At 45.4% G+C, this 26412-nt stretch overlaps 1 protein-coding gene and 1 long non-coding RNA gene across 2 annotated transcripts; one reads left to right on the top strand and one right to left on the bottom strand.

Moving 5' to 3' along the window:
• Window positions 1–1842: 1842 nt before the first annotated feature.
• Window positions 1843–25723, bottom strand: ARL13A (ARF like GTPase 13A). Its single transcript, XM_083596059.1, has 11 exons — window positions 25626–25723; window positions 25399–25511; window positions 24358–24477; window positions 22960–23030; window positions 12362–12611; window positions 9687–9792; window positions 8339–8544; window positions 6997–7090; window positions 5590–5809; window positions 4172–4270; window positions 1843–2816 (listed from the first exon to the last, which is right to left on the bottom strand). Coding segments are annotated over exons 2-11 (1245 nt in total). The 5' UTR covers window positions 25401–25511; window positions 25626–25723; the 3' UTR covers window positions 1843–2739.
• LOC310754357 lies at window positions 23461–26412 on the top strand. Its single transcript, XR_014543745.1, has 2 exons — window positions 23461–23877; window positions 25736–26412. It is a non-coding gene; the product is annotated as an uncharacterized lncRNA (long non-coding RNA).

Below are 26412 nucleotides of genomic sequence, written 5' to 3'. Positions count from 1 at the left end.
TTGCCGCTGTTGTAGCATAAATAAATAAATTCTTTGTTTTTCTTGGCAGGTCTTGTCCTATAATCCCTAACAAAAATGCTTCTGGTTTTTTTTAACAAATGTCATTTTAAACATATTCTTCAATTCATTATATATCATTTCCCCCAAATTTTTAATTTCTTTACATTCCCACCACATATGATAAAAAGTGCCTTCTTTTTCTTTACATTTCCAGCAAATGTTAGAGCTGGTTTTATACATTTTTGCTATCTGTACTGGTGTTATATACCATCTATACATCATTTTCATATAATTTTCTTTCAGAAGGGAACATCTGTACCGCTGTATGATTCTATGTTCAATCAAGCCACATTTGTGCTGTTTTAGGTTTATGGAATCCACAGAGGCTCTGGCAGTACTCCAACAGAAGACTGTTTCGGCCTCTGAGTACTCCCCATAGTTGAACATTTACTTTTAAAATTTATTTAACAAGAGTTATATCCCACTTAATAATAATAATAATAATAAACCCTCTCTAAATGGCTTACACAAAATAATATGAAATATTCATAAGAAAATATCAATAAAATCGACAAACTTTAAAAGTAGACACAATAAAATTATGAAAGTACAGATGAAACCAACAGTTTTGAAAAACAATATACAAAATAAAATATCATTTGGTACAGGTAATGGTCCTAAGGGAGTGCCCACTTGTCAATCACAGTTGGACATAAAGGATAAGGCAATTTCTAAGGGTATCCAGAACATTGATCCTTTCTTCCTTTCATCACAAATATGATGCCTGCAAACTCTCCCTCTTCATAGGATGAGGCAGGAAGGCATATGCACACACTGCTGGTTTAAAGTGTACAAAAGCCATTTTTAACTGAGTTTTACTCAGTGAGCATTTATGTAAACTCATCTCCACATTTGTGCTTTAATGTCAATTTCAGGTAGACTTATGCTGGTTCATGCCATGCACATCAGTCGTCATGGTGTGATGGGATGGATATGAATTGTTTCACTGACATTCCCTCCCCTCAACTAGCCTTCGAAAGATTGTTACTGCTTCCAGAAGTAATGTGACCATATCTGCTTTCCACACCTGAACAATTGTGAAACCATCCAACAACTAGGTAGTCACACAATGTGCTTCCTGATGTCTACACAATGGAGTGATGCAAATTTATATTGCATTTCCTCAAATAAGAATGAGAAGAAGTGGAGAATAACTTCAGAACATGTGTTGGATATGTATGATGTTGTGTGACAATTTGGAAAACGTCTGCACTTGCTGTGCACAGAATGCTCTTTAAAATTTGATGTGTACACAGCCCAAATCTTATTGAATTCTAATTTCACAGAAGTGTCTGGGAGACAGGGAGAGAAGTATTGAATGTGTGTATGTTATACAGTGGTACCTCAAGTTAAGAACTTAATTCGTTCTGGAGGTCTGTTCTTAACCTGAAACTGTTCTTAACCTGAAGCACCACTTTAGCTAATGGGGCCTCCCGCTGCCACCGCACCACCGCCGCGCGATTTCTGTTCTCATCCTGAAGCAAAGTTCTTAACCTGAGGTAATATTTCTGGGTTAGTGGAGTCTGTAACCTGAAGCGTATGTAACCTGAAGCGTATGTAACCTGAGGTACCACTGTATGTGAGAATAGATGCATGTGGGTATAATGTGTTCATGTGTATGAATGCAAAATTGTATTTGTGTGTGGGTGTAAATAAGTGTGTGTGTGTGTGTGTGTGTGTGTGAGAGAGAGAGAGAGAGAGAGAGAGAGAGAGAGAGTGGAGTGGCCCGCCTCCACCCACCTTTTGCAATGGCTCTTCCCACTGCTGGCATGTGGCTCATGAAAAATTAGCCATCAAAGAAATAAAAAAGGTTCTTCTCGACTCCGAGTATATTTCACTTCTCCATCACTGCCCCAGAGCCACCCAGGGCCAACTCAGCTATTAGGCAGAATGAGGAAACCAGCTCAGGCAGGAAATGCTGGGAGGCAGGGAACAGCAGCAAGATTCTGGGGAGCTGTGCGCACATGTGGCCTACAATGTGCTCCCTAGGCAAGTCTGCTACTTTCAGGCATGGTGGAGATGCTGTTCTGTTGCCAGTGCTAAAGTCAGAGATTCAACCACCAGTCTTGTTCGGCTTCTTGTGTAGAATAGGGGGCGGTGGACACACCATCTTGTTTTCTGCCTCAGGTAGCAAAATGACTTGGAGGAGTTCTGAAGGCACCCCACTCTTCTACTTCTGAGACCAGGGATGCCTCCAGTTGCCTTGTTAGTAGAGCATTCATCCTGATTTCATTGCAGGGAAATTAGCTGCCATTGGCTATTTAATGAGGATTTGCTTCCACGAAGTTAAGACGATCCTTGTGTCAAAACTAGCATTATCCCACACATTCCGGTGCCTTTCCCTTTCCTTATTGCAAAAGAAGTTCAGTGTTTTGAGGGAAGCGGATTTGTTGCGGAAGACCTCTTATAATTGTACAACTTTACTTTGACAGTATGTGATTGAACCCCCTCGAAAACAGCGACAGGCAGGAAGCTCCCTAGCTTTCCATTTGGGGAGGGCTCTTTCCGTCGACTACCAACTGTATGCTAACACCTGCCCCTTTAAACACCTTGCAACATCTTGCAGAGATGAGCTTGGAATACCTCAGAATCAGGTTTGGCTTTGCTGCTGCAGTTTCTTCAATTCTCTTAGTACCACTTTGAATCCCCAGTCCCAAGGGAAAGTGTGGAGCACCTCATTTAGGGAGTGCTTGTAGACTGTGGCTTCCGGCCCTGTGGCTGCATTTTCAGAGCCAGCATGGCTCTCCGATACAAATCTGTGGAAGAAGGAGCCATGGATGAAACAGGGTGACCACTTACAGATTGCCAGAAAGAGGAAAAAAGAGGACATACATTTGCACAAAGTGGGGAAGATTGTGACCAGGAGACCTGCTCAGTCTGCAATCCTGCTGCTAACTGTTGATGGGAAACTTCACTGGCCTCTGGAAGTTCTCCCTTTTTATGGTTCTTTAACTTTAAAGAATTTTGAAGCAGACAGCCAGCCCTTCAGACAGGGGACCATCCTGTGTAAAGTAAGACACAGTCACCCTGGGCTGATCTAATTACCGTATTTTTCGCTCTATAAGACGCACCAGACCACAAGACGCACCTAGTTTTTGGAGGAGGAAAACAAGAAAAAAAATATTCTGAATCTCAGAAGCCAGAACAGCAAGAGGGATCACTGCGCAGTGAAAGCAGCAATCCCTCTTGCTGTTCTGGCTTCTGGGATAGCTGCGCAGCCTGCATTCGCTCCATAAGACGCACACACATTTCCCCTTACCTTTTAGGAGGGAAAAAGTGAGTCTTATAGAGCAACAAATATGGTACTTTTTCTTAACTGTTATACATACAAAGGAAATAACAAGACCTCTAGTCCTACACAAATCAAAAGTGGAGTCCCTAAGGCAGCTAGATGGCCCTTTGTCCGCCTCCTTCCAGCAACTCTTGCACCCAAGCAGGTGCCAAATGTATTTCTCTGCTTTCCTTTGGACTACATCAGGGAGGCTGAGAGGGAGGGTCTTGTCCTCTGGGGATCCTAGGACCTCCACACTGCCCAGGCTTGTGCCCTGGGGAGACACTGCTAATACAGTGGTCTGGCTTCATCCCCAGAGGTGCACACCAGTGCCTCTCAAGACAGATGAATGCCAACAACAACAGGTACCTCAACAGGTGGGATCATATAAATCTGACAATTATTTAAGAAGATGCATACCCTGGTTATCCACCCAAGGATGAACAAGACAGCTAAGTAAATGGTTAGTCTAAAGTAGGAATGGGCAAATATGTAAAAGCTGGGTTCTCTCAGTTTATAATTTTTCTAGCCTTGAAAATTTATTTATCCACATTTCTACATAACGTGGCAAGTCCTCACGAACATTTTTCAGCATTTTAGTGAGAAATTCTCCCTTATACACTTGTTTTGTATGCAATTTTGCCTAATCCTGCTTCCACCTCAGTATAGAAGCATTGCCACAGGACTTCACATTTGCCCACAATCTGGCTCAAGACCCTAAAATACACAGAGCTTTTGTTTCCCCCCAAAGCTAATCAAACTTATTTGTTGCTTTAATGAGTATCCTTGATATTTTGCAACTCTTCCCACAAACCCCTTTCCTAGCTGAGTAAGATGTACCAAAAGTGCTTGATAGGTGCTCGTTTGGCTGGGTCTGTGATGATTCCTGAGATTTGACTTTATTTTTCAGTCTTTTATTTTTCTTCTTTGTGCTTTGTCCTGAAAAAAAAGAAGTAGGGAGGGGGGGAATGGAATAAATTCTCTGGTTTGCAAGCCACAGTAAACTATGGTTTGATCTATAGGTACTGGTTCAGGAGGACAGAATTAACCAGAATCCCATATTTGTGCTACAGACTCGAACCTGATTTCAGAGCCACATCATAGTAACTAGCAGGGACAGAAGGATCTGTCAGTAGTGGTTCTCTCAATCTCTCATTTTTCCAATCATAAATTCAGTTCTCTGCATATATGTAGCATTTACACACATATTTTTTTAAAGGAATCCTCATGAAAATTCACCAGCGTTTGGGGAGCATGGCTAGCCAAGGAGCTAAATGGCAGCATAGTTTACTGTCTAATTGCCTAAGGACTACTTTGATGCAGAGAAGACACATACAATTCTAAAACTTTATTCCTGCTCTGGCAGACTAAAGCCACACAGACTCCAGGGTCCAAAAAAGAAGTAAGCAAGACTCAGTATTGAAGAAGAAATTGACGAATCCTTCTTTCAGGCCTCAGATTCAGAGATGGTCAAGGGAGGAATGAGAACACAAAAAGGCATGAAAATGCAAACAACCGTGGAGGAAGACAAAGAATCAGACTACTACATAAGCAAGATAAGGAAAGCTCCTGTCTCAGATCGGGCAGAGCTTTCAAACAGAAATTTAAATATCTATCTGGGCAAATTGCAGACTGGACTAATAAAAGCACTAGAGCTAAACCTAGAACTAAACAACCAGGTGGACATTCAAATGCTACAAATGGCAACAGAAGATCTGGCCCTAAAATTGGAGGAACAATCTGATTGAGAAATGAGATTTTGTTTCCCCCCCAGTGACAGCATGATGGTTCATCCTTGTCCACCTTCCCTATAAAAGGTGGTGTGAAACAGGGCTGTGTTCTCACCTTGACTCTCTTTGGCATATTCTTCTTCCTGTTGCTCTCCAATGCCTTCAGCTCAGCTGAGGACAGTGTGGACTTCTGTTCAAGAGTGATGGAGGCCTGTCCATGCCAAGATGAAAGCACGGCAGATCTTTACCTGCGAGATGTTGTTTGCAGCTGACAGCGCACTCTGAGGAAGTTCTACAGAGACTCACTCAACCCTGAAGCTCACTGAAGTGATCTTGGGCCAGTCGCTGTCTCTCAACCCTAACCTACCTCACAGGATTGGTGTGAGGATAAAATGGAGAGGGTGAGCACTACCTGTGCCACCTCAAGCTCTTTGGAAGAAAGGTGGGATGGAAATATAATACTGCTACTTCTTCTTCATCGTCATGCTTCTAGCGTTTCTCTCATGTTTCTAAGAAATCTATGTTTACCTGCTGGGGGTGCAGCTGTTTCCAGAACTCTGGGGTTCTCTTGGGCAACCTTGTTGCTGGGACGGCAGACAGTGACACCTCCCACTTTGCTCCCACTTCCTGCTGCTTTTGCACTGTCATCTTCTGTCAAGGTATTCTCCGACTGCACCAAACCTTTCTTCTTCACCTTCAGCTTTAATTTCCCTTTCTTTTTCTTGGAGGCCACCGGCATTTCTTCCTGCTGAGCAGAAACAAAGTGCGTGCGTGTGAGAAAAAGCCCTGTCTCTGGGAATGCTTTCAGAAAACGTGGCACAGAAAATGTCAGGAACATAGGAAGCTGTATAACTGAGCCAAACAATTGGTCCATCTAGCTCAGTAACGGACTGGCAGCAGCCTTTCACACTTTCAAGAAGGAATTATAAGTTGCACTGGCCAACTTGTAAATGCCAAGGATTGAACCTGGGCGTTTCTGCCTGGAAAGAAGGTTCTGTGCCATTGAACTATGGCCCTGCGCGCTAGGGATGCTGGAGAATTCCAATGAAAATGGAAACTGCCAATGTTCACCTACAGTGGTACCTCTGGTTACGTACTTAATTCGTTCCGGAGGTCCGTTCTTAACCTGAAACTGTTCTTAACCTGAAGCACCACTTTAGCTAATGGGGCCTCCCGCTGCCGCTGCGCTGCTGGAGCACGATTTCTGTTCTCATCCTGAAGCAAAGTTCTTAACCCGAGGTACTATTTCTGGGTTAGCGGAGTCTGTTAGTGGAGCCTGAAGCGTATGTAACCTGAAGTGTATATAACCCGAGGTACCACTGTATTCGTCTCATGTCCAGAACAGCAAATACAATTGGCATTCACTGTTGCTGCTGCTTTGAGCCTGCAAACAATACATAATTGATTACGTACCCCCCTCCCACATTTGCATTGCATTTCCTTTGCATTGAAATGAATGCGGTGGAATAGCATGATGACAACATAATTTACGTAATTTGTGGAATTAATTACATAAATCACATAAATTATGTAGTTTTGCCACGGCAGACAGTGAGATAAGCAACAGCAATTTTGATGGAAGATGAGCTGCTGAAATGAATGCAAGGTGGAATGGAACAGAAAATAATGCCTTTTTGCATCCCCATTGCCCACACATGGATTGTTCTTGACTTCCTGATCATGAGTTTGTTTGAGTGAAACGACCCATGATTTCTGGCTCAGATGTAATGCTAAGGCAGGAATTGTGATCTGTTTCTCCCCAGTGCTAGCAAGGAGCAAACTGGGTGCAAATGGTTCACGTGTGGTAAATAATTAACTGTGGTTTACCGTGATGTCTAAACCTGCCCATTATGCCACTAATTAATTTTATGAAACACTGCATCTTTAAAAGTGTAAAATTCCTGGCAGACAAAATATAGCAGAATCGCCAGTTACCTGGGAGGGGATATTCTGGGGCAGCTTTGTGGGTTTCTTTTCCTCCATCTTGGCATTTCCTCCTTGGCCGCACTCTTTTCTGGCCAGTGACTCCCTAAAAGCAGATGTAATAAATTATTCAAAAGATACACATATGTACATATTATTCTATTCCTTCAACTTTGAAACTAAGCAGTGGTGCTAAAAACAGCTCTGCCATCTTCTATGTCTATGTGGTACAACAAATAAATGTAGTTTTTGGAGAACTTGGTCTCTATTCAACTGCAGATCTACTGGTCGACCCTTGAGCAAATCAGGTGCAATCCCTACTATGTATTTAAAGCACTTTAGAAACACATGGGTTCCCTCAAATAACCCTGGGAGTTGTAGTTTACATAACTACATTCCAGCACCTTTAACAAATGACAGTTCCTAGGATTCTTCAGGAGAAGGTGATGTGCTTTAAATTTGTGTTAAATATATGGTGTCGATGTGGCCTCACTGCTTCTCACCCTCAGTTTCTCAGCCTCAGCCAATGTCAAGTAATTGCTGCTGTTTGGGCAGTAATTTCTGTCTCTGGTCTTTCAGCTTGTCCCATTTGCTCTACTTTTTAGGTCTGTGGGCACACACTTCATTTTACCAAGGAATCTGGGTAAAAACCAGATCCAATAGAATTAAGCTGAGCTTTGAAGACCACATACAGCTGAAAAAGGAAGTGGGAAAGAGCACCACTCTGTCAACTTCCTTCTTAATCTCTATGTACTTTTAAAAGAAGAAATAGGCAAGCACTCTCTTTACCTTATGACCAAGAGGGCAGTGTGTGGGGGGGACACAAAGGTTTCGTTGGCCCCAAGGTAAGACCTCAAGGGTCCTATTGGAACCTTGGGTGCCATGTTGTTGACTCCTGCTTCAGTTTCCGCTCTAATTGTTCCCTTCTTGTCTTTTCCCCTTTTGCCAGCTTGTTCTCTGTTCAGCTTTTCATCACCTTGCTCTTTCCCCTTCTCTCTCTTCACCACCCTGTACTAAGCAATCTTCTTATAAACTGACCTTTGTTTTCGTTTCTCACCATTCTGCGCCCCTCCCATATGCATTCTAGGAACATAAAATGTAAGCTGCTTCATACAGTACTGAGTCAAACGATTGGCAAATCTACCTCCATATTGTCAATGTTGACCAGCAGCGGCCCTCCAGGATTTCATACAAGAAATCTTCCCCCACCCTTATATAGAAATGATGGGGATTGAACCTAGGACCTTCAGCATGTAAAGCAAGATGCTCCAGCACTGAGCTATGGTCCAACTCCCTCTAAGATCTTAAGAGTAGGCATTACACGCAGCATAGGCTTGCAGGAAGAAGGAGGAACCTGGCTTCTGATGTCCTGTTCCTGGATTTCTGTACTTTCTTGGATACCTCCTGCTCTAGTGACACTTGCTGTTCAGGACTGTCTTCCTGGATGCGACCACACAGTACACTGTAGTTGGTGGCAATTGTACGCAATAGCCAATGTAGCCCTTGAACGATGGTCCAGCATTGGATTTTGGGAAGCCTTTTGGAAGCCGAACATGGTTCCTGTAAGATGAAGGTAGAGGACAGCCAGTCTGAAAACCCAGCTCTCCCATTCAAGGCAAAGAAAGTGGAGGAGTTTGTGAGTTGGCAGATGGATGCCAACAACATAACCATAATACCTATGGGAGGTCTGTTACAAGAAACTCTGGCAGGCTCTCTCTGGTGGCATGTTGAGACCAGCAAGCAAAGGGGAGACATTTCCTGGTGCAATGCAAAACCTGCTAAATGACAAGGGAAATTGATGTACTGTAGATGAACCAGCTTGCTGCAAGAAGCCACTTTCTGCCAAACAACCATCAATATGTTTTCTATGCATCAGGAGTTGTTAAGTAAATAAAAATAAAAATAAAAAAATAAATAAAACTTTATTGTCACTACACCACCTGTGTGCAGTGAAATTAAACAAGCCCCACCCCCCACACTCAGTCTTGTTCGCGCTCTGTGTGCTTGTCGGAAGTCAATTGCACCACTATTTTTTTTCTCCCATTCAGCAGCCCAACAGCCCACGGATAAAAACTGTCCTTTAACCTGTTGGTGCGGCTGACTATACTTCTGTATCTCCTGCCCGAAGGTAGGAGCAAACTAGACCTTATGTGAGCTAGATACTGCTAAGATAGTGCTGAGTTCCAGGGCCAACCCACCCAGGAGGCAAGAGGAGGTGTCCGCTTGCTCTCAGTTAACTCCTACCTGCTTGCCTTCTTACAACCTGTGCAGGGGGGGGGGGTCACTGGCTGTTATCTCTACCCTTTTTAGTCTTCTGGTTGCCTTTGTGCAATCACAGGGATCTGGATGTGGGCAAAACTAGAATTATTTGGCTCCATCTGTCATGGCTTCTGAGTCTGCCGACTGGTGTCTTACCAGTCCTAATGGCCACCAGCCTCCATTATTCCAGGTGTTGTGGGACTACAACTCCCATCATCTCTGACTGCAAGGACTTCCTGTCCAGATCTCTCTGACCCAATTTCCTCAATTCCATTGGGCAAGAATTAAAATGGGATATGTAATCTGAACAAGAGGAAGTAACAGTCTGTACAAACTCCATGGAAATGATCATCATGAAGGGCAGAGTGGACAAAAGGGAGACTTCCTTTCCAGCCCTTGTGAAGAATAGCCAACCTGTGTAAAGAGGGTATCATTTTACTTACAATTCGACACAACGACTTGTTTTCATTCACCAACTTTTCCAGAGACAGGCACTCAATGATCTCACAGGGCAAGAGAGCATCCAGTTTGTCCTGCTTGTTTGCCAGCCTTGAACCATTCACATAGAATTTTGAAAACAGAACAGACGGAAAGGCAAGATTCCATTAGCAAACAGCACACTCACTGTTGTAACTATACCATTTAAAAAAGCAATAGGGAACCTTTGGCCATTCAGATGTTGTTAGACTACATGTCCCATAACTGCTGTCCATTGGCCATGCTGGCTGTGGCTAGTGGGAGTTGTAGTACAAAGGTGAAAGGTTCTGTCTACTTCTCAGTTTCTCCTTTTTCCAATTTTACATCCATCAGTGAAAATTTATCCTAATAATATAACTCTATTTTGTATGCTCCCCCTCCCCACAATATCTCCATTTTTATGCACGCTTTCCCCTTATATATGCATTTTTGTAAACATTGTTTGTTTGGAGAAATGCATCACAAAATTTGGGTAAGAATGGATTACGAATAATTGCTGTGTTTTTGTTCACATATTGTTTTAGAAAGAGCAAACTTGATAAACTGAGCTTTAAAGCTTTAAATGTGTGCTGAATCAAATTTATGCTCTAACCCGAAGTCCAACAACATCTGCAGGGCACCAGGTCTACTATGCAGTATTGAATGGGCAGATTCACATGCTTAAAGCACATTTAACACACATTTAAAGCACATGACTTCCTCAAAGGAATTCTGGGAACTGAAGTTTACCCCTCACTGAGCTACCATGCCCAGCACACTTAACAAACTACAGTTCCCAGGATTGTTTTTTTTGGGGGGAAGCTATGTGCTTTAAAGGTATGGTGTTGATGTGACTTTAGGCTTGATAAAAGACTACTAATAACTTTGATATTTTGCCAGTGTTATTCCATGGGTGCTAAGAGGGCCCAAAAAGATGAAGTGATGGTCAGAGATGACTCATCCCGATTTACCCTTTCTTGTTAGGAAAAGAGTTAGGAAAGTGCTAAACTGTCTATCCCTGCTTCCAGACCATGGGTAGGCAAACTAAGGCCTGGGGGCCGGATCCAGCCCAATCACCTTCTAAATCTGGCCCGCGGATGGTCCGGGAATCAGCGTGTTTTGACATGAGTAGAATGTGTCCTTTTATTTAAAATGCATCTCTGGGTTATTTGTGGGGCATACGAATTCGTTCACCCCCCCAAAAAAATATAGTCCAGCCCCCCACAAGGTCTCAGGGACAGTGGAGTGGCCCCCTGCTGGAAAAGTTTGCTGATCCCTGCTCCAGACTGTCATTATTTTGTGGGAAGGATTAAAGCACATAGTAGCAAATTAGGTCTGCACAATTAAAGTAGATTAAAGCACTCTGTTGCTGTAGTACAATAAATCCATTTAAAAAAAAGAAAAGAAAAGAAAGGAAAGGGGTGACCTTTTTTAGTCAGGAAAGTCATGGGGGAAGGCATGAAAGGTGTGGGATAAACAAATTATTAGTGGGAAGAAGACATATAAACATCCCACACCCAAATCAGGATGAATGCTATTTGTTGTATCTCTGCCTCATCAAACAAATTAGAATGGATGCTCAAGAAAGAGTGGACACTGTACACCCTCCACAATAGCTTGTGCAAGCAAACCAGGATGAATGGTCAGTAAATATCTGGAGGAGCTCCAGAACTCTGTAAGGTAACAGTATGTGGCTGTAGGGAGCAGCACCTGTTTCCCGTAAGACCTACTATGGGAGTCATGGGCTTTTGGAGCATTTAACCTGCACCTCCAACTATGCTCTCTCTCTGTGTGTTTGTAGATAAACACAGATATGACAAAACACCAATGAGCCTCCAGTGGCTTCCTTCAAAAGGGAACTAAAACCTGGCCCCTGGAACTTTTCACTGATCACAGAAGTGGGCTGAGTGTAGGCTTATTGAGATGGCTTGGAGATACATCGTTTCCCATGTAAACTGGCTTGTGGATCTGATCATGACTTGGAAGGTATAAAACCACTCCCTTTACTGCTCTCTGTGGCACTTTGTAGTTGCCTCGGATCAGTTCTGCCTGCAACCTCTCTTTCATGTCAGTGGATATAACATGCCCAGCATCTGATGTCATATATAATGTCAAGTTTATGGCAGGTGGAGGTAGCTGAAATGGCCTCATGGGCCTAAAGAGGAATCCTAGGTAAAGGGACCCCTGACCATTAGGTCCAGTCGTGACCGACTCTGGGGTTGGGGCGCTCATCTCGCTTTATTGGCTGAGGGAGCCGGTGTACAGCTTCCGGGTCATGTGGCCAGCATGACTAAGCCACTTCTGGCGAACCAGAGCAGCACATGGAAACGCCATTTACCTTCCCGCCAGAGCGGTACCTATTTATCTACTTGCACTTTGACGTGCTTTCGAACTGCTAGGTTGGCAGGAGCAGGGACTGAGCAACGGGAGCTCACCCCATCACGGGGATTCGAACCACCGACCTTCTGATCGGCAAGTCCTAGGCTCTGTGGTTTAACCCACAGCACCACTCGCGTCCCAAAGAGGAATCCTAGTGGGTCTAATAAAACAGGGGAGGGGGGAGAGGAGAGGGGAGAGAAATCTCCACCCCTGTTTTACACCCATTCATTCACCACAGGGTACAAAGGAAGGAAGGAAGATGCCAGGAGAATCAGTATCTCACAGTAACAGAGGCTTTCCTGAAACTTTGGGGTGCCCCAGAACACGGGAGAGAGTCTTCTTGGCCTCTTCCATCCTTGCCACATCGCTGGAGTCAAGCACAAAGATAATCCCATGTGCAGTGCTGTATTGGTCCCTCCAGGTTCCCAAGGACTGCTGTCCACCAGGCAGGTCAATGAGGGACACCTCAAACCTGTCCACCCTGAGTGCCGTCTGGTTTGGCTTCGTGATGGGAAGCACTTCACAGGAGAGGACTGCAAACAAAAGTAGCAAGAGCAAACGAAACAACAACAACGGGCATCAGTCTCAAGTAAAAATACAGGTAAGCTCATACACCACAGGAGCTTTCCTCTAATTTCCAGAAAAAATATAGGAAGTTGCAAGGAGGGCCTGATATAAAATGTTGCACAGTGAAGCATTCCTGTTCAGCTCCTTCCTCTAGGATACACCATTGTATTTGCCCACTCAAGCTCTGTTTCCCATTATATTCCCTTGACAGTCAGCATACACTCAGAACAAGATGAACAAGGCCATTCCAACAGAAGCCGACATCTGCCCTACTCCCGTGGAAGAACCCAGTAGATGGGAGAAACCGCTGCCAGATACCCGGGAAATCACGCAAGAAAAATCCAAGCTCCCAAACCATGCGATTGTAGCATCAATTAACAGCCTCGCCCTTGACACAACAGACTGGACAGTCCCAGAAGAAGAAGATCTGCTGAGTAACTTTACCAACCTACCAGATAAAGAACAAATAAGCATACTCAGTAAACTGACGAAACTACAGGCCAAATTGATCGAAATTCACCAACAAGGTCAACAAAATGCAGTAGAAACAATACACAATCAAACCTCACACCTATCAACCCTCTCCCCAAAATGCATAGTCAAAAAGAGAGCTACTAATGGAACTTTTAAATGTATAGATGCAGAGCTTCAAATCCAGCCTCCTTTAAAATATGAAATGACAAGGAAAAACTCCAGTAATGAGACCACAAATTCCTGGCTGAGATATCAAATACTAGCCCCAAACGAAATAGGTACCCCTTATTTAAGTACTACAAAGGATTCTAACATTCCCGAACAAAAGATGACCTCCAACAGACCTGACACATTGAACTCAACATCAAACGAGACCAAAGAAATGGAAGTAGAGACCGAAAACAATCCTACGGTCCATAATAGTCCACCAACCACAGAAATCTCTCAGGAACAAGGAACAGCTAAGGAAGAAAATCAAGAAAGGGAGGAAACTCTAATTTCCCGCACTTTAAAAAAGAATCTAAAAGATCCACCATTATGTTCCCCACCGAAAGTAGTGACAAATGGCTGTATCGGCACAAGACAAAATTCCTCGCTGGACTCAATAACAGAATTAGAATGACTAAATGCTGTCAACCAGCCACCAACTCAAAAACGGATTCTACGCTTGCTGTCCTGGAATATTGCAGGGTGGGGAAACAAAGACGGAGACCCAGACCTAATGAACTTCTTTAAAGATTTTGAATTAATACTTCTACAAGAAACATGGTCAACTAGAGATATTAAAATCAATGGATTCTCCTCCTATACGAAACCCGCATTGAAAACAAACACGAAGGGCCGGCCGAAAGCAGGGTTCTGTTGTATGATCAAAGACAACTTAGGGTTTGAAATCAAGCAGCTAGAAAAATGCTTGCCACTTGCACAAGCCCTACTTTTAACCCAAAAAGAAGATACTTTGCTACTTGTAAATGTCTATATCCCCCCATCCAAAAACAACAGCAACAGTGAAAATTGGTCACAACTAACCTTTTATATAGAAAATTTGACCGCTAAATACCCAAATGCCTCATTGATAATAGCAGGTGATTTTAATGCCAGAGTGGGAACCAACAATGAACAACTATGTAGCAAACTAAATTGGAATACTGACAATGATATCGCACATGCCCTGAAAATAGGACGATTCTCCAGAGATAGGGTTGTAAACAACGAAGGCTTACGCCTACTTGAATTATGTAACAACTTTAATTTACAGATTGTGAACGGTTCAACAAAAGGCGATAGAAGCGGGGAGTTTACATACTTCTCCCCCCGAGGATGCAGTGTCATCGACTATATTCTTGTCCCTTATAATATTATAAATTCGATCATGGACCTCAAAATCGGAACGCGTACTGAAAGCGACCATCAGCCATTATTGTTGTCTATTAACTTAAAGGATGAAACCAAAATAACCAAGCACAATATTATAGAACCCTCTCAATACAAACAAATGACCCAATTAAAATGGTCCCAGGAAATGAGTGCAGTAGTGGGGCAAAAACTTACAGCCAACCTGAGAAAACAAGTATTATCCAACTTAAAGACCACTAATTCCTACAGCGATATTCCGAAAATTTATAATGAAATCTTCCAAATGTTCGTAGAACTTAGTACTCCACCTAAAGTTTGGGTACTTAAACATAGCGCTAGCCCTTGGTTTGATGATGAATGTTTCCAGCTAAAAAGAAAACTGCGCCAAACATTTAAAAATAATCGCACTAAACTAGAGCCCTCTTATCTTGATGAAAAAAGAAAATATCATTACATTCTGGCCGAAAAGAAACAGAAATATGCAACCCAAAAATGGCTACAATTACTTGACTCAATTCAGAGCAAAAATAACAAAGCGTTCTGGAACCTAGTGTACGGAGGATTGAAAGCCGAAAATCAACTAACTCTACCACCAATTGCAGAATCCAAATGGTCCCAATATTTTACATCTGTATTTAACAATCTACACAGTGAACTTAAAGGAAATGAAACCACTAAAAATAAAATCAATAAACTCCAGGAGTGGCCAAGGGTAGAAGAAGAGGAAATTAGAGAGATAGTTAAAAATTTCAAATCGGGGAAATCTCCTGGGCCAGACGGTCTACCAATAGAATTATTTAAGACCTATATAGATTGGTGGGCAGAACCCTTAGCTCAATTGTTTACTCTCATAGATAAACATGGGATCATACCTGAGATATGGTTAAGATCAATAATTATCCCAATCTTTAAAAATGGCGACCCAAAAGAACCAAGGAATTATAGACCGATAAGCCTATTATCAGTGATAGGGAAAATCTACGCTAAGCACCTTTTATCTAAACTCCTTACCTGGATGAAAAATCTAAATTTACCAGGGAAAGAACAAATAGGTTTCTCCAAAGGTTGCTCTACATTAGACCACTGCCTTATACTTATGCATTTGGTTGAAAAATACAGATCTCAAAGGCAATCTAAGATATTTGCTGCTTTTGTAGATTTTCGTGGTGCATTTGACTCAATTGACCGCCCAAAGCTGTGGAGGAAACTCGCAGAATTAAAAATTGATCAGCGCTTATTGATCCTAATAAAAAATTTATACTCTTCCAATATCTGTCAAGTCAAACTTAACACCAAAGGTCACCTTTCATCAGACATCCCAAACTCGAAAGGGGTAAAACAAGGGTGTATTCTTGCCCCCTTCCTATTTAATTTATTTTTATCAGACTTGCCAGATCACCTTCAAAAAATAGAATCACATGCCCCTAAACTTAATCAGAAACCAGTTTCTCTGTTATTATACGCAGACGATGCTGTTCTACTATCATTAACGAGCTTGGGTCTGAAACGTCTTATATCTTCTCTGATCCTTTACTGCGAATGTAACAAGCTCTCTATAAATTACGAGAAGACAAAAATTTTGGTCTTCTCGAATGGTTGGAAATTAGAGAAATGGAAAATAAGAGGGCAGGAAATCCAACAAGTGAAAATCTATAGGTATCTGGGAATCTTATTCCAGAGCAATTTAGGGTGGGCAAATCATCGCACAAATGCCATAAAACAGGCAAAGTGCACCTCATCAGCAGTTACCCGTTTTTATTATCAGAAAGGCAATCAATTTATTCCTGCGGCCAATCAGATATTCCAAACAAAAGTGCAATCCCAGATATTCTATGGAATACCGCTATGGGTCCAAGCATATAATAGTGATTTAAAAAAGATTCACTCCAGCTTTCTGAGACGTATTCTTGGACTCCCAGCTGTGACCAAATATGAAACAATGTGTGCAGAAATAGGCATACACACAATGGAATATTGGGCCTGGTCCACCTCAATAAAGTACTGGTTACGCTGCCATTTTCGCTGCCCTCCATCAAGTCTGCTCGCTGATTTGCTCAAAGACTCCTACAAATCAAGATGGTATCAGTACCTCGAAAAAAAGATTGAATCTTTAGGCATCGAGCTGGAGCCCCTGTACAATTCTAATGAGCAATACATTTTCCATAATATCCTAACTAGACTAAAGGATGTCGAGAGGCAAAATATTATGGCAGCTGTAAACAAAATTTGTTCGCCCATATTCTATGATTTAAATATCTTAGATAGCAGAGCCAATTACGTCACCAAATTAATAATTCCAGCCCAACGTAGGGCTTTTATGCTGGCCCGTTTGAATGTTTTTCCCTCAGCATTTGTCAGGGGAAGATATCAAAACATCCCTAGAAACAAGAGATTCTGCAGATGTTTTATGAATGTCCCGGACACGGTAGAGCACATTCTCTTTCAGTGCCCATTGTACAGTACGCTCCGTCAACGCGTGCTGTCCCCTCTTTTGGGTGGTCTGGAGCCCCAACAAGGTGAATGTGTGGGATTCTGCCTATCCGACGTTGACCAAAGGGTAACGGCGGGGGTAGCCGAGTTTTTGGTAGCAGTCCTCCAAGGAGCAGGTTAACAAGGAAAACCACTGATTTTATATGTATATAAATATATATGTATGTAGCCAACTGCTGCCTTTCTGTATATATCTCAAGGCTTTTATATGTTACTTTTTCTTTTATCGTTTTGTTTGTATAATGCCTAATAAAGGTTTGAATAAGTAAGCATTTAAAGCACATTTATTCCCCCAAACAATACTGGGAACTGTAGTTTGCTGGAAATTGTACCTCTGTGAGGGGATAACCACAGGTCCCAATATTTTTGTTTGTGTGCTTTAAATGTATGGTATGTGTTATGTACTGAGTTGAATAGGATCCAAACTGCAGCAGTCTGATTGGTCCTAGAACAATAGGATTCAGAATGCAGCAGTCAGATTGGTCCTAGAACAATGCAGCAATATGATTGGTTGGCAGGAACCACCCAATCATGCTCCAGATAGAAGTGAATCCACAACCTGATTGGCTTACAGTAGAATTCCGGAATTAGCCAATCATGTGCAGCCCATTGTGTAAATAATGTATATAAAGCAGATACCTTGAGGGGACTTTCATTCATTCCTCCTCACCACTATGAGCTGAATAAAGAGCATGAAATCACTTTGCGACTCTGAGTATATTTCACTGGCGACGAAGGTGGGATCCCGCTGAGCTGACTGCCACACACAGCACCGCAGCACCGCCACCTGCCGCACCGCTGCCTCGCACCGTGTATCCAGGCTTCAGCTCCGGGACACAAGGAACTCAGAATGGCAACCGACAGCAGCTTCTCGCCGTTCAACCCAGCATCTGGAGACTGGGAAGCGTATGCCTCCCGTTTCACCTTCCTCCTAGAAGCCAAAGGGGTCACCGATGAAGAAGACGCCAAGAAGAGGGCGATATTCTTCAGCGTCTGCGGAGAGGAGACGTTTGAAATCGCCCGGGCTCTCCTTGCACCCGAAGACGTCGCTACTGTTCCATACAAAACAATAATGGAACAGCTGAAGGGGCACTTTTCGCCACAGCCCTCTGTGGTGGCTCGTCGAAATGCCTTCTATGCAAAGCGGCAAGCCCCTGGGGAAACCATAACTGGGTTTGTGACCTCTCTCCGCCAAGCTGCCCGGTTCTGCAACTTCTCAGAGCTGGAGAACATGCTTCGTGACCGCCTCGTCGGTGGCCTGAAGGATGAGAAGCTGCAACGACGCCTCTACGCTAAGAAGGACCTAACGTTCCAGGTCGCTCTGGAGGAGGCCCTGGCAACGGAAGCTGCCGAGAGGTCGACGCAAGAGGCACGGCCGAGCCAGCCGTCCCAACCGAGGGTCCACCACGAAGACCTCACCGACGACTCAGGATCCAACAGGGAGGAGGTGCACCGAGTACAGCAGCGCACTCAAGCAGCCCACATACCACAGCTGCCTCGACGAGAAGCAGGGAACTGCGCAAGCTGTGGAGACAGTCACGAGAGGAGGACCTGCCGTTTCCGCAACGCAGAGTGCAGGCAGTGCAGAAAATTGGGACACATCGCCCGGGTGTGTCGAGCTCGGCCCACCCGACGCCAGGCATCAGATGACCAATCCAAGAGCCCCAGGTCCCGGGGCCCAACACACCAAGGCAACTCGACGGAGCTCACGGACTTCCAGGTATACCAGTTGCCCCACCCCAACGTAGAGAAAATTTATGTAGAGGTACAGATAGAGGGGGCCCCATGCCGCATGGAGCTAGACACGGGTTCAACTCTATCCATAATCTCGGCAAGGACCTTAAGGAAACTGTGTCCTACTGGGGGTCCCAAACTCAGGCCGGCCCCATTCACCCTCCGGGACTTCCAGAAACGTAAGGTCCCCACAATGGGGGTGGGGACCTTCAGGGTGCAATACCGAGGGCGGACGCGGCAACTGGACTTGCTTGTGGTCAAGGGCCCCTACATTAGCTTACTGGGATTGGCATGGTTTGGACCACTGGGGCTAGCCGTCACCGGGGTGAACCACACGAGCTTACAAGTGGACGTGGACGCCATATGCAAGGAATTTCCGGGGGTTTTTGATGGGAAATTGGGACAGTATACGGGCCCCCCCATTGCTCTACAGCTTGACCCCGCAGTACGACCAGTCAGGCTCAAGGCCCGCCGGGTCCCGTTCGCCCTGAAACCCCGTATAGACGAGGAATTGGACCGACTCGTGGAGCAAGGCGTGCTGGAGCCGGTGCCTAATGCCCCCTGGGAAACCCCAATCGTCACACCCGTCAAGCCGAATGGTTCGGTCCGCATCTGCGCAGACTACAAATGTACCATAAACAAGGCCCTCACGGCCCATGCATACCCAGTGCCAGTGGTCAGCCATGTCCTTGCCACCCTGGCTGGGTCGAAAATTTTTGGCAAGCTGGACTTGGCCCAAGCATATCAACAACTGCCAGTAGATGAGGCCACAGCAGAGGCACAGACGATTGTGACGCACAGAGGAGCTTTCAGGGTAAAGCGGCTGCAATTCGGTGTCAGCGTGGCACCAGGCATATTCCAGAATCTAATGGACTCTCTCCTTAAAGGGATTCCTGGCGTCACCCCCTTCTTCGATGATGTGTTGATTGCCGGGCCCACACCAGAGGAGTTTGAGGACCGCCTCCGCACCGTTCTGCACCGTTTCCAGACGGCGGGTCTCAAGGTGAAGCGGGAAAAATGTCTACTAGGAGTGCCTCAGGTGGACTTTCTGGGATTTATGGTGGACGCAGAAGGGGTCCACCCGACTGGGGACAAGGTACGGGCCATTTGTGATGCCCCAGCGCCCAAGAACAAGACTGAACTTCAGGCCTTCTTGGGACTATTGAACTTTTACCATTCCTTCCTTCCCCACAAGGCGGCGGTAGCGGAGCCCCTACACAGACTCCTGGACAAGCGGGCCCCTTGGGTGTGGGGCCAGCGCCAGGAGGCCGCATTCCAGGCAGTCAAGGGCTTGCTTGTCTCAAACTCGGTCTTGGCACACTTCGACGAGAGGCTGCCGGTGGTGCTAGCATGCGACGCCTCACCCTATGGCATTGGCGCTGTCCTGGGACACCAACTCCCGGATGGAAGAGAGGTACCGGTGGCATACTTTTCCCAGACACTCAACGCAACCGAGCGGAACTACTCGCAAATCAACAAGGAGGGTCTGGCAATCGTGAAGGGAGTAAAAAAATTCCATGATTTCTTGTACGGGCGGCCCTTCACCGTGGTGACTGACCACAAGCCCTTGCTTGGCTTGTTTGCCTCCGAAAAGCAGACCCCCCAAGTGCTGTCTCCTCGTGTCCTCAGGTGGTCAATTTTCCTTGCCAGCTACCAGTATGCACTGATTCACCGCCCTGGGAAGGCGATGGGCCATGCGGACGCCCTCAGCAGGCTACCACTACCGGAAACAGGCCCCGACCCAGCACCTGCACAAGAGGTTATGAGCCTGGAGCTGCTTCCCGACCGCCCCATTCAGGCACAAGAAGTTGCACACCATTCCAAGAAAGATAGGGTCATCTCCCGCGTCCTGGACTGGGTGTGGAGGGGATGGCCCAGCAGCAGCCCCGGGCCAGAATTCGCCGGCTACACAACCCGCAAACATGAACTGTCGGCCCACAAGGGGTGCCTGTTATGGGGAAGCAGGGTCGTTGTTCCCCAGCCCCTCCGCAAAAGGGTCCTCACAGCCCTACACGAGACACACCCAGGGGTAGTAAGAATGAAGGCCCTTGCCAGGAGTTATGTGTGGTGGCCGGGGATCGACGGAGAGATAGAGGCCTGGGTCAAACACTGCCAGGCCTGCCAAGAATCCCGCCCAGATCCCCCAAGGGCCCCAGTCCAGTCCTGGGAGTCCGCCCGAGCACCATGGTCACGCCTGCATGTGGACTTCGCTGGCCCCTTTCAGGGGAAAACATTCTTCATAGTGGTGGACTCCTACACCAAATGGCTGGAAGTCGCACTGGTACCGTCCACTTCTACGTCCGCAGCCATCCGGGTACTACGCAGGCTGTTTGCAACCCACGGGCTCCCTGACACTCTCGTCTCAGACAACGGGACTGCATTTACGTCAGGAGAATTCCAAACCTTCACAGCGCAGAACGCCATCCGCCACATCCGTTCGGCGCCATTCCACCCTGCCACCAATGGCCAAGCAGAACGCATGGTGCGGACCACCAAGGACACCCTTCGCCGCATGACGCAAGGGGATTGGGAGTACCGCCTTGCCACATTCCTCCTAGCACAACACAGCACCCCCAGCTCAACGACTGGCCGGAGCCCCGCTGAACTACTAATGGGTCGGCGCCTTGCAATCAGATTGGACCGCCTTCACCCCGATAGAGCTCAGGATGAGGTAGTGGTGGGGGAAGGCAGGAACCCCCGGACCTTCGAGGCCCAGGACCCAGTGTACGCAAAGAATTTTGGGGCAGGCCCAGCATGGGTACCCGCCACAGTCACCAGGGTCACTGGTCCCGTGTCGTACGAGGTGCTAACGGATGGGGGGCAATGCTGGCGCCGCCACTGCGACCAGATACGGCGACGATTCCCGGGAGAAAACCAGGAGGAGGAAAGGTCAGAGGAGTCCCAAGGGAACGGAGGGGCAGTGAGGCCCATAGAGCAGGAGGGGCCAGCAGGAGAGGCAGAATCAGTAAATACAGAGAGGACCCGCGAAGCCAAAAGGACACCGGAACCAGAACCACGACTGAGCGAGCCGGTTGCACCAGACCAGACAGGCCCATCACAGCCAGCATCCTTGGAACATGAGCCAGAACCTGAACCCCGGACCAGGGAACACCCCAGGCCTCAACGCACACGTAGGCCACCGGCGTACCTCGAGGACTATGAATGCGACCTCCCGGGCAGGACTGGAACTTAGAGGGGAGGGGTGTTATGTACTGAGTTGAATAGGATCCAAACTGCAGCAGTCTGATTGGTCCTAGAACAATAGGATTCAGAATGCAGCAGTCAGATTGGTCCTAGAACAATGCAGCAATATGATTGGTTGGCAGGAACCACCCAATCATGCTCCAGATAGAAGTGAATCCACAACCTGATTGGCTTACAGTAGAATTCCGGAATTAGCCAATCATGTGCAGCCCATTGTGTAAATAATGTATATAAAGCAGATACCTTGAGGGGACTTTCATTCATTCCTCCTCACCACTATGAGCTGAATAAAGAGCATGAAATCACTTTGCGACTCTGAGTATATTTCAGTATGTATGCAGCCCAAGTCCTTATTATATTGTTTTGATAGTCTCCCAGTTTTCTGTTGTTTTGCAAACTTTGGGGTTTCCCCAAGCCTACTGATACTACTCTCTTGGCCATAGGTATTGCCATTTTGGCAGTTTGAGCAATGGTACTCACAGCCCAAACATTGGGAATTAAGGGAATAATAGAGCTTTACTATTTAAGTGACGGTTGTACAGAGTAATGTGTCAGGTCAGCCAGTGCGTACAGGGCTCATAGGCAGCTGAAATCAGCAACAAGGGTTATAGGTTGATGCTGAGACTCAGGTCTACCTGACAGCTAGTCTCCTAGAACTAAACTATGTAAGACTGGCTGAGGAATGTTATATGAAAGAAAGGCCTTCAGCACAGGCTGAGGACTCATTCTCACTTCCTTTTGCACCGCATCTCTAGGCACAAGTCTGGGCCTCCCAGGTCTATGTCCCAGCATGTTTTACTGCTGAATCAGAGCAAATGGATTGCTGCTTGCTCCGATTTGGTGGTAAAACATGAGTTTTCCTTGGGAAAGCACCAGAACGGAACAGAATACTCAGACACAGACCTGGAAAGCATGGACCTATAAACTCAGAGCAAAGGTTAAGTGTGGATGAGCCTTTAGAGACACTCCTGTCAGCTCTACTAGGCACTGAGTTCAGGTTCAGGAGTGGAAGAGCTGGAAAGCTTAGCTGACATTAAGTTCTGCTCAGCAACTCACCTCTCTGGATTTCTTTCACGAGGGAACTTTTTCCTGCGCTGTCTAGGCCAAGGACAAGGATGGTCACTTTCCTGATGGGAAAAAGAAGGGTCATGTAAAGATGCAATCTGGTAACACCTTTGCAGGGAGGGAGGATTAGAGTTCCCATAGTAAAGTGAAATCCAGATGAAATGTTTAAAAAGCATGGGCTGGCCTTTGGATGACATTTTGTTGCAGGGGACCCTGTGAGAAACTATTTTGTTGCAGAGGGACATTGTGAGAAACTATTGCATGGAAACACCTTTAAAAAAACACACAACTGCTTTGTGCACACATTCCACCCTTCCTCTCCATCCCTATGGCTGCTATTTTTTGTTAAGAAAGATGCATGGCAAGTCCTAAGCATGCTGCTTCAAAAATGTAATTATTGTAATGAGTACTTTGGCGTTGAAGCTCTCCACAGTGGGACCAATAATTCTTCCAAAAAATGTTTACAAGCCATCGTTTTGTGAGGAGAATTACCAGTGATGTGAAGGGTCTGTTTTATTTCTCTCCTCTTCCCCCACCCCCACCCCACAACAGGTGGAGGAGTTCTCTGTTTAAGAACGGCAGGCAAAAATGAATCAGAGCAAATATTTCCTCATCATTGCATTGCCATTCTGAGGGAACATGGCATACTCATCCCCTCTCTTTGTGAAAATGTGGCATGCGTAGTAGCATAGTGCAGGCCTTCTGTGTTGCTATAGTGATTTTTTGTGGGGCGCAGGCCTAGTTGAAAAGGCAACATATACAGTACTTGGAACAGAAGTGGATGGAAGCACGAAGTGCATCACTTGGCAACCAGCAGGGCTTCAGCTTATTGCCTTAGCAACCTTTGTTTGGCACTATGCAAACAAACCAGAATTCAGTGGTCGTATAAAGCTGGGAGAGAGATGTATGGTGAGTCTCTCGTTACCCAGAATGCTCTGCTTGCTTAGGCGCTAAATGCAGCAGTTCCTTAAAAGAAAAAGAAAAAGGAAAAAGATATTGAGGCTAAAAGCAGGACCAGAGCAAGACATTTGCTGTCTGAGGAAAAGAACAAGATTGTGCCATCTCCCAGTTCCACATGCAGAAGTCAACGCTTTTCGTTGTGACGTTAAATCGCTGCTGTTCTCTCACCAAAGAGTACTTTCCTCAAACTTGGGGCTTGACTTCCAGGATTCCAACAACTAGTCGTGGGGCTGCCACCACATGTTACTTTCATCCTCCTTAGTATGTTACCCTTGTAGAAATCCATAGGAATGAGGATGGGGACAGAGTTGGTTAGCTCAGCCTGTGGCTCCATCTATAACTGGCTTTGCCTTCACCTACCACTGACTTCCTAGCCTTCTTCCCCACCAGTCCCACAGGGCACCAGATATCCTTGCTCTCCAGATTTACCTCATTGGCTCTTGGATAGCCTGCAGCCAAGACCAGCAGTAAGAGAAGAGGTGAAACATACTCCAGCAAACCACAGAGATGAACAGGGACAGGGTGAGTCTCTGGCTTTCCCCCGCCGCCCTTGAAGAAAAATATCAAAGCAACAATCCTGTTGTAAGATTTTCTTCCCTTTAAAAAATGGGGGGGGGGGATGCTTTACTGGTGGCTATGTGCGTACTTCAGTATAGGGCAGGTTGATGGCTTAAAATAAATAAATAGCAGACTTTAGATTTTAACTAAGATCCCAGGATCTATCAACAGAACCCAGTACAAAACACATGCTTAAAATCAAAGATTTTGGACTCCACAATTTTGTTTTGAATAGCAGAACTGAATGGTGCTCTCTCAATCCTTCCACACACATGAGAACATAAGAACACTCCTGCTAGATCACGCTAGTGCCCCATCTAGTCCACCACAGTCAGATGCCTGTGGCAGACATGCAAGCAGGGCATCAGTCACCTGAGCACAGCAGCAGTCTCACCTCCTGAAGTTTCCAGCAATTGCTATTCAGAAGAATTACTGCCTCCAGTGTGGAGGAAGATCATAGCCATGAAGGCGAGCAGTCATTGATAGCCCATTTCTCTGTCAAATCCATTTTTAAAGCCATCAGAGTTGGTGGCCATTGCTGCTTCTCATAGGGGTGAGCTCTGTAGTTTAACTGTGACCCAGGTGAAGTAGTAGTTTTATTTTGTCTGCCCTGAATCTTTCAGCATTCATCTTCATTGGAAGCCTGTGAGCTCTAGCGTTAAAAGGGAACAGCTTTTCTCTGTCCACCTCCTCCATGCCATGCACAATTCTTTATATACTTGTATCATGTTGCCTCTTACTCAGCTCTTCTCTAAGCTACTCCACCCCCAAGTGCAGTGAGTATACCTGTTTATTATACAGTTGTAATCTATCCTGGGACCTTACAGTGAAGTGCAGATTTTTATTTATTAAAAAAACACCTTATAAATAAATACATCCTTTCCTCAAATCTCTCTTTAAAAAGCTATTTACATGGACTTTGATCCAGGATTTGGCTCTGTAAGAGATTGATGGTCCCTTGCTTCACACACTGTATCTCCCCTTTCCTCTTGAAGACCATCTCCCAAAGGTCAGTTAGGCCTAACCTAACAGAAAGCCATGGCCAGGAATATATTTCAAATATGTGTGGCTAGCAAACCAAGGCAGGCTGAAGAATTCCTATTAGGTCAGGAGGGTGAAATTAAAACAGAAACTCTCACCTCTTTCTTGCTTTCATGTGTTGCTCTTCCCTGTTGATGGCCTCGCTGCATCCAGCTAAACTTAATCTGGATTTAATGTATTCACTATCCCTTGTTTCTTTAATCCCAAGGACATCCAAGGGAGGAAAAACGGCAAATCCAAAGGACTGTCAGTTTGAAGGCCTTGCTTCTTTATCCAGAAATGACAAGATGTGTGTGAGAAGATGTCTACAATTTCCTGCGTGGGCTATGCCCTGAGTGTCTGAGGAAAGGAGCAATCAGATTTGTCACTTGTTTTAAATGGCTTGAGAAAATGGAACACACCAATTGGGCAGTTCAGCAAATCTCTTGTAATGGATCACATCACGGTTCAGTCAGTCATGTGTTGGTTTAATCCTGGGATTGACCTCTCTGCACCTGCAGGAAAGCACAGCCATTCGTTCTACAGTCATTCTGAAACTTCCTTATTTGCAGGCAACAGTCAGTCAGTGTACTGGATAGATCAGAGATGGGGAACTTGTTGTCCTGCATAATTTGTTGGACTACAATTCCCATTACCCCTGATAATTGTCCATGCTGGCTTGAGGTGATGGGAGTAGGAGTCCAGCAACATCTAGAGAGCCGCAAGTTTTGTATTCTTGGGAGAGAGAGTCTTGGACAAGTGGGCAATGGCGGCAGGAGAGCCACTATGAAGCAATTTAAAAAGCAGAGACAATACATCGAAAAGCTTCAGTGTACATAAGACCAATTCATAAAGCAGCATCAATGACAATACAAACATATTGGCAAATAAATTTTAATAAATGAA

Source organism: Podarcis filfolensis, assembly GCF_964270895.1.
Source record: "Podarcis filfolensis genome assembly, chromosome: Z".
NCBI classification, from domain to species: Eukaryota; Metazoa; Chordata; class Lepidosauria; order Squamata; family Lacertidae; genus Podarcis; species Podarcis filfolensis.
Note: the sequence above shows the minus strand (reverse complement) of the source record. Positions and strands in the feature narration are given on the sequence as shown.